At 44.2% G+C, this 13,372-nt stretch overlaps 1 protein-coding gene across 1 annotated transcript in view; it reads right to left on the bottom strand.

Annotated features, from left to right (window-relative positions):
- Positions 1-6,180: 6,180 nt before the first annotated feature.
- Positions 6,181-13,372, bottom strand: part of cntn5 (contactin 5) — a 127,684-nt gene continuing 120,492 nt past the window's right edge. Inside the window, exons 22-24 of the mRNA XM_047822698.1 lie at positions 8,226-8,338; positions 7,926-8,094; positions 6,181-6,667 (exon numbers count right to left, since the gene is read on the bottom strand). Of these exons, the coding sequence (XP_047678654.1) occupies positions 6,561-6,667; positions 7,926-8,094; positions 8,226-8,338 (389 nt within the window). The 3' untranslated portion in view covers positions 6,181-6,560. The remainder of the gene's footprint in view (positions 6,668-7,925; positions 8,095-8,225; positions 8,339-13,372) is intronic.

Below are 13,372 nucleotides of genomic sequence, written 5' to 3'. Positions count from 1 at the left end.
GCTGTACAGCACTATTCCTTCCCTGAAGTCAAGGGAGCATGTGGTGTAATTGCTGATGCTGTATCCTCGGCCACGCCGCTCTCTTTGTGGGTTACATAATCCATTAGCATAAATCAGAAGCACAGACACCGACAGGTAATGCATGAATAATTAAAGGTCACCACATTAGCGGCTGTGTGCAGGCATGAGAGCGAGCCGACAAAGAAACACTCATAAAAAAGAGGAGAAGAAAGAACCTCTCCAGAATGAACAGAATTAATGTGTGTGTGTGTGTGTGTGTGTGTGTGTGTGTGTGTGTGTGTGTGTGTGTGTGTGTGTGTGTGTGTGTGAGACAGACAGAGGGAGGGAGAGAGAGAGAATTCCAACCAAAGTGTGTATGTGTACAGGTCTACATTGAAATGATACAGTAGAAGCAGAAGTTCACTGAGGTTGTGTGACAAGTGTAGATATTTAGGGTGATGGAAAAACCGCAACAAGCCACAGAAACACACTAACACTCAGACTCACTAACACTCAGACTCACTAACACTCAGACTCACTAACACACTAACACAGACTCACTAACACTCAGACTCACTAACACTCAGACTCACTAACTCACTAACACTCAGACCCACTATCACTCAGACCCACTATCACTCAGACTCACTAACACTCAGACTCACTAACTCACTAACACTCAGACTCACTAACACTCAGACTCACTAACCCACTAACACTCAGACTCACTAACACTCAGACTCACTAACCCACTAACACTCAGACTCACTAACACTCAGACTCACTAACACACTAACACAGACTCACTAACACTCAGACTCACTAACACTCAGACTCACTAACACTCAGACTCACTAACTCACTATCACTCAGACTCACTAACACTCAGACTCACTAACACTCAGACTCACTAACCCACTAACACTCAGACTCACTAACACTCAGACTCACTAACCCACTAACACTCAGACTCACTAACACTCAGACTCACTAACACTCAGACTCACTAACCCACTAACACTCAGACTCACTAACACTCAGACTCACTAACCCACTAACACTCAGACTCACTAACACTCAGACTCAATAACACTCAGACTCACTATCACTCAGACTCACTAACACTCAGACTCACTAACACTCAGACTCACTAACCCACTAACACTCAGACTCACTAACACTCAGACTCACTAACCCACTAACACTCAGACTCACTAACACTCAGACTCAATAACACTCAGACTCACTAACCCACTAACACTCAGACTCACTAACACTCAGACTCACTAACTCACTAACACTCAGACTCACTAACACTCAGACTCACTAACACTCAGACCCACTAACACTCAGACTCACTAACACTCAGACCCACTAACACTCAGACTCACTAACCCACTAACACTCAGACTCACTAACACTCAGACTCACTAACTCACTAACACTCAGACTCACTAACACTCAGACTCACTAACACTCAGACCCACTAACACTCAGACTCACTAACACTCAGACCCACTAACACTCAGACTCACTAACACTCAGACTCACTAACACTCAGACTCACTAACCCACTAACACTCAGACTCACTAACACTCAGATTCACTAACCCACTAACACTCAGACTCACTAACACTCAGACTCACTAACACTCAGACTCACTAACCCACTAACACTCAGACTCACTAACACTCAGACTCACTAACCCACTAACACTCAGACTCACTAACACTCAGACTCACTATCACTCAGACTCACTAACACTCAGACTCACTAACCCACTAACACTCAGACTCACTAACACACTAACACTCAGACTCACCAACATTCAGACTTTCTCTCAAACCTCCTCTCCTACCACATGCAAGAATACAACACTGAATACATAAATACAGAAACGTAAGACAATAAAGGACAGAAGTGCTCTCTCTCTCTCTCTCTCTCTCTCTCTCTCTCTCTCTCTCTCTCTTAAAAGCTCTATACAAATAAATTTGTTTCTCCAGCTTTATTATCTATTATAATCTTCATTTCCTGCACTGGACTAGGTTCCTGTCAGCTTTAGTGTTTTTGATGGATATCTACAATCAGGGAGAGTTGAACATGGGCCACTCTGATGTTCTGCAGTAGTGTTCTGTTAGTATCCTGATACTGAGTGTTCTCATCCTAGATGTTTCCTTCAAGTTAAGTTTGATCCTGCATTGAAACTCAGACCACGCTCACCCACACCCTGACTCCACTCAAATGCTTCTGCTGGAACTCCGACCACACCTGTCCAAGGATGCAGAAGCTATTAACACAGGAACTCTGACCACACCCTGATGATGTGGTGGTGTGATGATGATATGGTGTCATGTAATCATGGGGGATGTGGTTGACTAGCGGTTAAGGTTTGACTATTGTTTAGAAGGTTGTGAGTTTGAAACCCAGGTCCACCAACTTGCCACTGCTGAGCCCCTGAGCAAGGATGTTAATCCTCACCTGCTCAGGTGTATGCAATAAAATAAAATGTAAGTTGCTTTAAATAAGGGACAAATACCATAAATGTGATTAAGGCGGTGTGGTGGTTGTGGCGTGATGTGTGTCTGTGCTCTAGCAAGGATTTACTGCTATCAGGTTTCATAGCACCTCAGTTACACTGAACGTGCTGACAGTTCTAATGACAGAATATTTACTGGGAATAACAGCATCATCATGTCACTGAGGCATCTTTACCTCCACTGAATGATGGAAACATGCTTCGACTTTTTATTACTAAAGGTGGTGTGCTATTATTAGCCATTTCATCCTGGCCTGGATTACTGAAAGCCTTCATAAACATTTCCCAGGATGAAGTCGAGTCAGAGCCGGGAATATGAGTCAGAGTCGGCTGGCGGGTTCTAATGGAGTGTCCAGCCGTCCTCAGGGGGACGATTGGGATTTGGAGAAAGTGCACTAACAGTACTCTCAGCCCCGGCCATCGCAGCTCCACTCCGGCATTAATTACACTGGAAGGGAATTTATTTTGACTGACAGTCCCTGGAGATGGAGACATGTGAGCAGGCTGAAGAAACAGGTCAACACTCACAGCTACTTCAGGTGAGGCTAAATAAGACTGGGAGAAAATCTGGGCTTAGAAACAGATTCCAGGAAAGCAGTCAGTCACCTGAGCTCACAGAACAGATGAAGAATCAATCCCGTGTTTCAGTCGTACAGTCAGACAAAACCCTTATTAAAGAATCTGATGAATAACAGTGAAATTGGAAAGCTGTGTTTATGACTGGCAAAGACAGAATGTAAAAGGAAATAAAATACATGACTCCATCTCAGTGACAGCTTGTGATTTTAGTTATGAGCTTAAGATATAAAATCCACTGATATCTCGCTAATAATAAAATAAATGATTAAAGCTATGCGATGCGTTAAGAACGATGAAGCTGTTGCACTTCCAGACAAATCAGCAGCTTTTCTCAGGACGGTTTTAAAAATGTTTAATGTGTGACTGACTTCATACTGAAAAAAATAAACACAAACAAAACACTAAACTTACACTTAAAATACACACATCATTAATCCTTCTGTGTAAGATGCCACAGCTTCTGATCGGATCTCAGCACGTCTGGCAGAAATATCATCGGCTCATCAGTTACAGCTCAATGCTAGTAAAACTGACCTGCTGATCATCAGGTGATTCATCCCCAGGTCATGACCTTGTTATATTCCTGCACAACGATCTGATCTCCCCTTCAGCCACAGCTCACACCCTTGGGGTAACCATGGACACTCAACTGTCCTTTACTTCTCATGTCCCTAATGTGACTAGCTCATGTCGGTTTCTTCTCTACAACATTAGAAGGATTCGGCCATTTTTGTCCACACATGGTACTTGTTCAGTCTCTTGTCATCACTACACAGGATTACTGTAACACACTGCTGGCAGGTCTACATATGAACACAATCTGTCCTCTGTAAATGACCCATAATGCAGCTGTGTGACTTGTCTTCAACCTGCCTAAGTTCTCCACACCACCGCACTGCTGTGTTTCTCAACTGGCTCCTGTAGCTGAACACATCAGATTTAAACACTGATGCTGGCCTACAAAGCCAAAACCAGACCATCTCCCTCTTACCCCAAAGCCCTCATCACTCCTCACACTGCACCTCACACCCTCAGATCTACCAGCACTGATCCCACCATCTCAACCTCAGATCTACCAGCACTGCCCCACCGATCCCACCATCTCTCAGGGTAAGAGGGAAGTTTACTACAAGACTCGTCTCTGTTCTGCACCGAGGTGGTGGGATGAACTTCCCCTAGAGGTCCAAACAGCTGAGTCACTGGATATTTTCAAGCGGTGGTTAAAGACCTAATTATTCAGGAAACACTTCAACTAGCACTTCTTTCCTTATCTTCAGCATTATAATAATAATAAAAAACTGAGACTTCTTTCCCCGTTTGTTGCATTTAAAAAAAATAAATGAAACTCATGGTATCTTAAGTCTGTAACTTTGTGAACAGCATTAATGTATTCAGTGTTAGAGATTTAAGCACTTACAGTATGTACGTCACTCTGGATAAGGGCGTCTGTCACATGCTGTAAATATAAATGTAATGTGATTGGAAGACGTGTGTGTTTATGATCATAGAGTAAGGTCTAGGGGGCGTGTCCCTGTGTGTAATTACCTGACACGACTGTCACTGATTGGCTGCAGGAATCTACAGTCTGAATAAGAGAGAAATCAGCTTCAGCCTCGGGAAGTCATGGCCTAATGGTTAGAGAGTCTGAAGGTTAAGGTTGTGGGTTCGAGTCTCAGGCCGGCAATGCCATGACTGAGGTGCCCTTGAGCAAGGCACCAAACCCCCCCAACTGCTCCCCGGGCGCTGCAGCATAAATGGCTGCCCACTGCTCCGTGTGTGTGTGTGTGTGTGTGTGTGTGTGTGTGTGTGCACTTTGGATGGGTTAAATGCAGAGAACGACTTCTGAGTATGGGTCACCGTACTTAGCCGTATGTCACGTCACTTATTTTTCTGTCTCCTTCACACTGTTGTGTGTTTTATTATGACCTGTTGGTGGTGCTGTTGAGCTCACGTCTACACTGTAACTTAAAATAAACAGTGATTCACTGTAAAAGATTTAACAGGAAATAAACTGATGAGGAGCCAAAAATAAAACCTCATACTGATGTGTGTGTGAGAGGAGGATCAGCTGTGAACACGTTTATACCACAGGATTTACTTTAGTCTTTTACTTTACAGAAAAAGTACATCGATATTAAATAAAGATAATGTTCTCCTGAGAACAGAGTGAAACACACACTGGAGAAAAATATACACCACGTTTATTTCAGCGTTCACCATGACATCAGATTTTTCTCTTTGCCTAATGATGCGTTTGGGCACTACAGGAAAAACCCCGCCCTCTGGCCTACCCTGACCACACCCACTCAGACCTCAGCAGCTTCATCAGAAACTGACAAAAACACAACATAGAAAACCCTAACACACACACACACAGGCACGCACACACACACACACACACACACGCTCACACCCACACAGGCACGCACACACACGCTCACACACACACAGGCACGCACACACACACACACACACACACACACACACACACACACACACACACACACACACACACACACACACACACACACACACACACAGGCATGCACACACACACACACCCACACAGGCACACACACAGGCACGCACACACACACACACTCACACACGCTCACACACGCTCACACACGCTCACACACACACAGGCATGCAAACACACGCACACACATACGCACACACACAGGCACGCACACACACACGCTCACACCAACACAGGCAGGCACGCACACACACACAGGCATGCACACACACACACACACAGACAAGCACACCTGTGCCCACACACACACACACACACGCACGCACACACACAGACGCGCACATTCATCCCCACACACACACACGCCCAAACACACACACACGCACACACAAACACACACGTGCACACACACACACACACACACACACACACACACACACAGTTTGACAGTTTAAGTTAACATGATATACAAAAAGTAAGTCTTGAAAGACTTGGCACTATAAAACATTTTGTTGTTTTTTTTCTTTTCTTCTTTTTGTCCTCCATCTTGCCGTCTTTTTAATGTGTGAATAAGAAACAATGCACTTCTCTAAGCTGAGCTTTAATGGCTTCACTTATTTAGGCAGCCACAGGTTAAAGGGATGGAGACGTGTCAGATGAAGTCTCAGTCCTCAGTGTTCCCGGTGCTCAGTGAAGGCTGGATTTGACAGGAGATCAGTGGTTTGTGTAATATTAGGACGCTCTATGCACAATGCATGATGATACACTTATAATGAGAAGAAAAACTGCAAGAAAAGTCACTAGCAAAAAAAAAAGGATGGAATCCTGGTTGAATAAAGAAGCACTTGCACTTGTCCAACACCCAAGTCCTGGAGATGGTTCTGGCCAACACAGCAGTCTGTGTGTTGTAGGGCGAGTCCATTACCTCCATGGGGGTGGGGGCAGAGTTACATGGTGAAGATGCTTCACCATGGGGCAGAAGGCACCATCATTACGATCTGGAGAAGGAGAGTCCATGCGAAGCCTGACGGCAGATTATGCACAGAACACTGCTGACTTTTCGCCCTCACACCTACAGAACAAAACAGAGATCAGTGACATACTCACAGTGTTTATGTTTATAACCTCTTCTTATTACCAACATTGTGGATTTGTAGATTCCTCTGAAAGATCTGCTGAGGTTTGTTAAAATCCCCGTTAGAGCATCTCAAAGACTCAAGTCTGTTGTCCATGTATGAATTTATCTTGTCACATTACCTTTAATTGTTTTCTTCTGCCATGTGGGTGTGTGTGAGAGAGAGTGTGAGTGTGTGTGTGTGTGTGTGTGTGTGTGTGTGTGTGTGTGTGTGTGTGTGTGAGTGTGTGTGTGTTAGTGTGTGTGTTAGTGTGTGTGTTAGTGTGTGTGTGTGTGTGTGTTAGTGTGTGTGTGTGTGTGTGTGTGTGTGTGTGTGTAGTTGTTAGTGTGTTGTGTGTGTGTGTGTTTTGTGTGTGTGTGTGTGTGTGTGTGTTTGTTTTGTGTGTGGTGTGTGTGTGTGTGTGTGTGTGTGTGTGTTTGTTTTGTGTGTGTGTGTGTTTGTTTTGTGTGTGTGTGTGTTTGTTTTGTGTGGTGTGTGTGTTTGTTTTGTGTGGTGTGTGTGTTTGTTTGTGTTTGTGTGTTTGTTTTTTTGTTTTTGTTGGTTGTTGTGTGTTGTTTTTTTGTGTTGTGTGTTTGTTTGTTTTTTATTTTTTTGTTTTTTTGTTTTTGTGTTTTGTGTGTTTTTGTGTGTGTTTTGTTTTTTGTGTTTTTGTGTTTGTTTTTTTTTTTGTGTTTGTTTGTTTGTGGTGTGTGTTTGTTTGTGTTGTGTGTGTTTCTGTGTTGTGTGTGTGTGTTTTTTTGTTTGTTTTTGTTTGTGTGTGGTGTGTGTGTTTTTTTTTTTGTGTTTTATTTTTTTTTTTGTTTGTGTGTTTTTTGTTTGTTTTTTTTTGTTTTGTGTTTTTTTTTTTTTTGTGTTGTTGTTTTTTTTTTTTTATTTGTTTTTTATTTTTTTTTTCTTTTGAGTGTGTGTGTGTGTGTGTGTGTGTGTGTAGAAAAGCTAATTAAAGAGACATAAAGCTGAAGTACAGCTAACTAAACTAACTTTCATGTTGGGTACAAATAAACCCTGAACCTTTTTACTCTTGCCCGTGGCCGGGGTGTGGGGGGGTGGGTGGGTGTATGGGGTGTTCGGTGCCTTGCTCAAGGGCACCTCAGTCGTGGTATTGCCGGCTGAAGACTCGAACCCACACACACATTAAGACATTAAGGTGGTTAGAGGTCGTGTGACATGGTGTTTAGGGAAGCGGACGAGCACCTGAGGAAGTGAGCACTCTGATTTGAGAGCTAGCTGCTCCCTCGCCTCCTTCACTAATGGCACACACTTCAATAATGTAAGTTCCTCCTTCTGGTAGCGTGAGCACGGCGGCCGTGTTCGGGGTCCTCATGACCTGGCTGTGACCTCGTCCCTCCTGACGCAATAACACCTGTAAATATCAGAGTTAATAACAAACACCACAATATACAAGTATACTGTATATGTGTGTGTGTGTGTGTGTGTGTGTGTGTGTGTGTGTGTGTGTGTGTGTGTGTGTGTGTGCGTGCGTGTGAGACACACCCTATATCCGATGACGTCTGACTCGTTGTTCAGAGCCTTCACTGGTTCCCAGGACAAGGAGACATTATTTCCCTCCTGAATCCACATCACATTGGCTGGTGGACGACTGGGAGCTGGAGAGAGAAAGACAGAAAGTGTCAAAAAGTTTCTTCAACAATTTTATTTAAAACAAAATTATTTTCAGTAAAAAACATTAAATTTAGGATCTGACATTCTGATCAAAGATCACTGCCTATTTTTCTCAGCACATAACCCCTGTCTCTGCTCCACACCATACAGACGTCCTGCAGCTCCTTCAGAGATCTTCATCAGTTCTGGGTTCAGTGTCTCGCTGTCTTTCATTGTGTTTTATTGTGAAAGCCAGGAGGACAGTGTGAGACCACCATCAGTGTTTTTCTCTTTCTGCTTCTCTTTAAAATTGAGAGCCACACTTTAGGACCAACAGTTAAAAAGTCCTCTCTACATTCTCTATATGCCGGTCAGTACCACAGATCCAGTCCCAGCTTAAATCCCTGATCCAGTCTCAGATCCAGTCCCAGATTAAATCCCTGATCCAGTCTCAGATCCAGTCCCAGATTAAATCCCTGATCCAGTCTCAGATCCAGTCCCAGATTAAATCCCTGATCCAGTCTCAGATCCAGTCCAAGCAGCAGTATGTTGAGGTGAGTCTTTCACATGAGATTCTCCACATTCAAAGGTTTTCATGTTCCTGTTGCTTGCACACAGCCTGTAGAATTTACCCCGAGGTGTGAGTTTGAGAACATGTGTGAGAAACATCACCACACCAGCATCTGGCTGAACAACATGACGTACCTTACTTCTCGGTGTTGACAGTGGAACTGGTTTTGATGCCTGCTAAATTTCCAAGGTGAGAAAATTTCACTCTCATTTATTTTCAGTTCCTCATTTCATAAGTTGGAACGTGTTAAACTGTAACTCCGGTTCTAGCAGAACCCAGAGGTTAGAACAGAAGGACATCAGATACACTCACATCAGCAGACTCATCACTGCTCTCTCTCTCTCTCTCTGCTCTTACACTCGGGTTGCTGCTGTTCTGAGAACTCACGGTTTTTCTTGGTGCTGATCCGGATGGAGGCGCTCGCTGGTCCCTGCCCAATGCTGTTGAAGCCCTTGACCGTGATGTGGTACTGTGTGTTCCCCTCTAGGCCTGAGATCAACATGACCGTCTCATTTCCCACCGTCCTCTTCTTCTTCCCTGCCTCCTCCTGCTCTGACTCTCTCCAGTAGGTCAACTGTTAGGAGATGAAAAACACTCTGAGGACCAGATCCAGATTCATTGAGAGAGTGAGAGCGAGAGAGAGAGAGAGGGGGGGGGAGAGGGAGAGAGAGAGAGGGAGAGACAGTGAGAGAGAGAGAGAGAGAGAGAGAGAGAGAGAGAGAGAGAGAGAGAGAGCACAAGGGAGAGGGAGAGACAGAGAGGGAGAGACAGAGAGAGAAGGGGAGAGAGAGAGAGAGAGAGAGAGAGAGAGAGAGAGAGAGAGCGAGAGGGAGAGACAGAGGGAGAGAGAGAGAGCGAGAGGGAGAGTCAGATGGGGGGAGGGAGAGAGAGAGCGAGATAGAGATAGAGAGAGTGAGAGGGAGAGAGAGAGAGCAATGGAGAGGGAGAGAGAGCAAGAGAGAGAGAGAGAGAGAGAGAGAGAGAGCACACGTGCATATCTAGAGACAGACGAGAGATAGATATAGATACTATAGCACAAGGGATAGAGAGCTCGCTCTAGAGCTATATCTCTATCTCTATATATCGATATCACACTGGCTAGAGAGAGAGAATATATAGATTAGCTCAACCGTGCATTATAGCGCTATCACGATCTCCTCTCTCTCTCTCTCCTCTCTCTCTCTCTCTCTCTCTTCATGCTGATGAGAAACAGTCTGTTGTCTAACATTACATCATTGAGTTTAAATAACTCTCCTGCATTTTGCATGAATGCTGTAATAGCTGAGTGTGTAATATCAAGCTGCGGGGAAGAAGATGACACAGTGGTACAGTTCTCTTTTATTAGATAATCTTTCTTTATCGACCACACACACACACACCCACACACACTCACACCACACACACACTCACACACACACACACACACACACACACACGGTTTACCATATCCTAAATATATTAAATACACAAACATTCAAAACAAAACAATTCATAAACACACTGCAATGACTCACACTACTTCTCTCTCTCTCTCTCTCTCTCTCTCTCTCTCTCTCTCTCTCTCTCTCTCTCTCTCTCTCTCTCTCTCTCTCTCGCTCACCTCGTATCCCTGGGGTCTTCCTGGTCCAGGGTTGGGTGCTTTCCACATGACCTTGACCTCAGAGGAGGACATGGCAGAAGCTTCACATCAGATGGTGCTTCACGTGGCTCTGTGTTTAAAGGTATTGAGATATCCAGCAGACGTGCAGTGGACAAACTGCTCTGTAGTTCAGCATCAGGAAAGAAATGACACCCATCTGTTAGTGAGCTGAGGTCCAAGTGATGTGTAGGAGCTCGAGATACTAGTGAGTTTGGGGCAAGTACAAAGCAGCTGATGGGCTTTATTGTATTTATGAGGAAAACTTTCATCGTGTCCCAACTCCCAGTTTCTGTGCTGTAATCTCACAAGAGAGTTTTGCACGAATGTTTGAAGGTCATTACAACAGAAGTGTGAAAGTGCCACATTGCTCTGACAGAGGAATAAAACACCCACCTCACATGGTGAACCTGATGGCCATTAACTTCATTACTAATTGATGAGAATAAACCCTGTTAGAGACGAATTAATAGACTGATGAACATGAATCATTTTTTTTCGTTCCTCATCTAGCTGCAGCTCCAGAGAGGTGCTGAGCATTCAGTTCTGATGTTTCTAAAGATCTCCTTACCTCCTTCTGCGGAGAACACGGTGACCACTTTACTGAAGGGGCCCGTCTCCTTATTGTTGTACACGCCCACCTTCACCTCAAACGGAGTGATGGAGGAGGAAACGTCTCGTCCCTGTATTTATACGTGGTGGAGTCTGCTGATGTCACCATCTTTCCTTCTTCCACGCTCGTGTCCCATTTGCACGAAACGCCACGATATACCCAAAGCCATCTCCATTCTGGAACTCTTCAGAAACCGGCTGAAAGGAAGAAAGATCGTTAAAGACACAAACTAATGGACATGAAGGTAGTGGGTTATTTAGTCCTGTAAAATGCAGAACCCTTAACATGTTCATCTCATCATGTGCAGTGATGGAAAGATGTGACAAAGGACGTTAGAACTAGAAATAAGGTCAGGATGAAGAAGGAAAATAAGTGAAGGAGGAAGATGTTGTTGATGGTTTGTCTCTTATTTTTGCCTGTAGGATGCTGTAGTGTCCCTCAACTGAAGAGTGAAGAGTCACAGCAGCTTCCAAGATGTTCATGTCAGTAAAGATACACCACACCCACACACACACACACACACACACCCTCCACAACACCCACACACACACAAATAAACGGATTCAGTCTTAATATTTAGAGCTAAATAACATCCTTTGTTTAGACGGGAACAGACTAAATGGCATGGATTTACATCAGAATGTCAGGACGTCCCCTGTGGATTCTGGAGATTTTCACTTGTAATGAAAGAAATCAGTTGTGAATGTCACATCACACATCAATTAAACATGCTGTAAAGCTGCTGGGTGACTAAACACAGCCACTCAGCTACAGGCACAAGGGCCAATTTAGGGCTCCATTTTACTGCTATTGGAAACCATCTGTGAGGAAACATTACCCACAATGCCGTGCAGTTTATATATCACTCTAAAGATTTTTCACTATGGAGTACAAGTGTAATAAATAAATAAAGGGGAAAAAAACAAAAAAACAAATAATAAATAAATAAATGCCACCTACATAATACCCAGGTTTTTCCTTCAAATGGTGGACTGCTGTTTGTTTGATGATTTTCCTAAACAGGTGACACGAGGAGTCGTCTATAACACGTCTATAACACGTCTATAACACGAGGAGTCGTCTATAACACGTCTATAACACGAGGAGTCGTCTATAACACGTCTATAACACAAGGAGTCGTCTATAACACGAGGAGTCGTCTATAACACGAGGAGTCGTCTATAACACGAGGAGTCGTCTAGGAGTCGTCTATAACACGAGGAGTCGTCTATAACACGAGGAGTCGTCTATAACACGGAGTCGTCTATAACGCGAGGAGTCGTCTATAACACGGAGTCGTCTATAACACGAGGAGTCGTCTATAACACGGAGTCGTCTATAACGCGAGGAGTCGTCTATAACACGAGGAGTCATCTATAACACGAGGAGTCGTCTATAACACGGAGTCGTCTATAACACGAGGAGTCGTCTATAACACGAGGAGTCATCTATAACACGAGGAGTCGTCTATAACACGGAGTCGTCTATAACACGAGGAGTCGTCTATAACACGGAGTCGTCTATAACATGAGGAGTCGTCTATAACACGAGGAGTCATCTATAACACGAGGAGTCGTCTATAACACGAGGAGTCGTCTATAACACGGAGTCGTCTATAACACGAGGAGTCGTCTATAACACGAGGAGTCGTTTATAACACGAGGAGTCGTCTATAACACGAGGAGTCGTCTATAACACGAGGAGTCGTCTATAACACGAGGAGACGTCTATAACACGAGGAGTCGTCTATAACACGAGGAGTCGTCTATAACACGGAGTCGTCTATAACATGAGGAGTCGTCTATAACACGAGGAGACGTCTATAACACGAGGAGTCGTCTATAACACGGAGTCGTCTATAACACGGAGTCGTCTATAACACGAGGAGTCGTCTATAACACGAGGAGTCGTCTATAACATGGAGTCGTCTATAACACGAGGAGTCGTCTATAACACGAGGAGTCGTCTATAACACGAGGAGTCGTCTATAACACGGAGTCGTCTATAACACGGAGTCGTCTATAACACGAGGAGTCGTCTATAACACGAGGAGTCGTTTATAACATGGAGTCGTCTATAACACGAGGAATCGTCTATAACACGAGGAGTCGTCTATAACATGAGGAGTCGTCTATAACACGCGGATCTCAGCACGTCTGGCAGAAATATCATCGGCTCATCAGTTACAGCTCAATGCTAGTAAAACTGACCTGCTGATC

Source organism: Tachysurus fulvidraco, chromosome 13, assembly GCF_022655615.1.
Source record: "Tachysurus fulvidraco isolate hzauxx_2018 chromosome 13, HZAU_PFXX_2.0, whole genome shotgun sequence".
Lineage (NCBI taxonomy): Eukaryota > Metazoa > Chordata > Actinopteri > Siluriformes > Bagridae > Tachysurus > Tachysurus fulvidraco.
The sequence above is the reverse complement of the archived record's forward strand: the minus strand, read 5'-3'. Positions and strand labels throughout refer to the sequence as shown.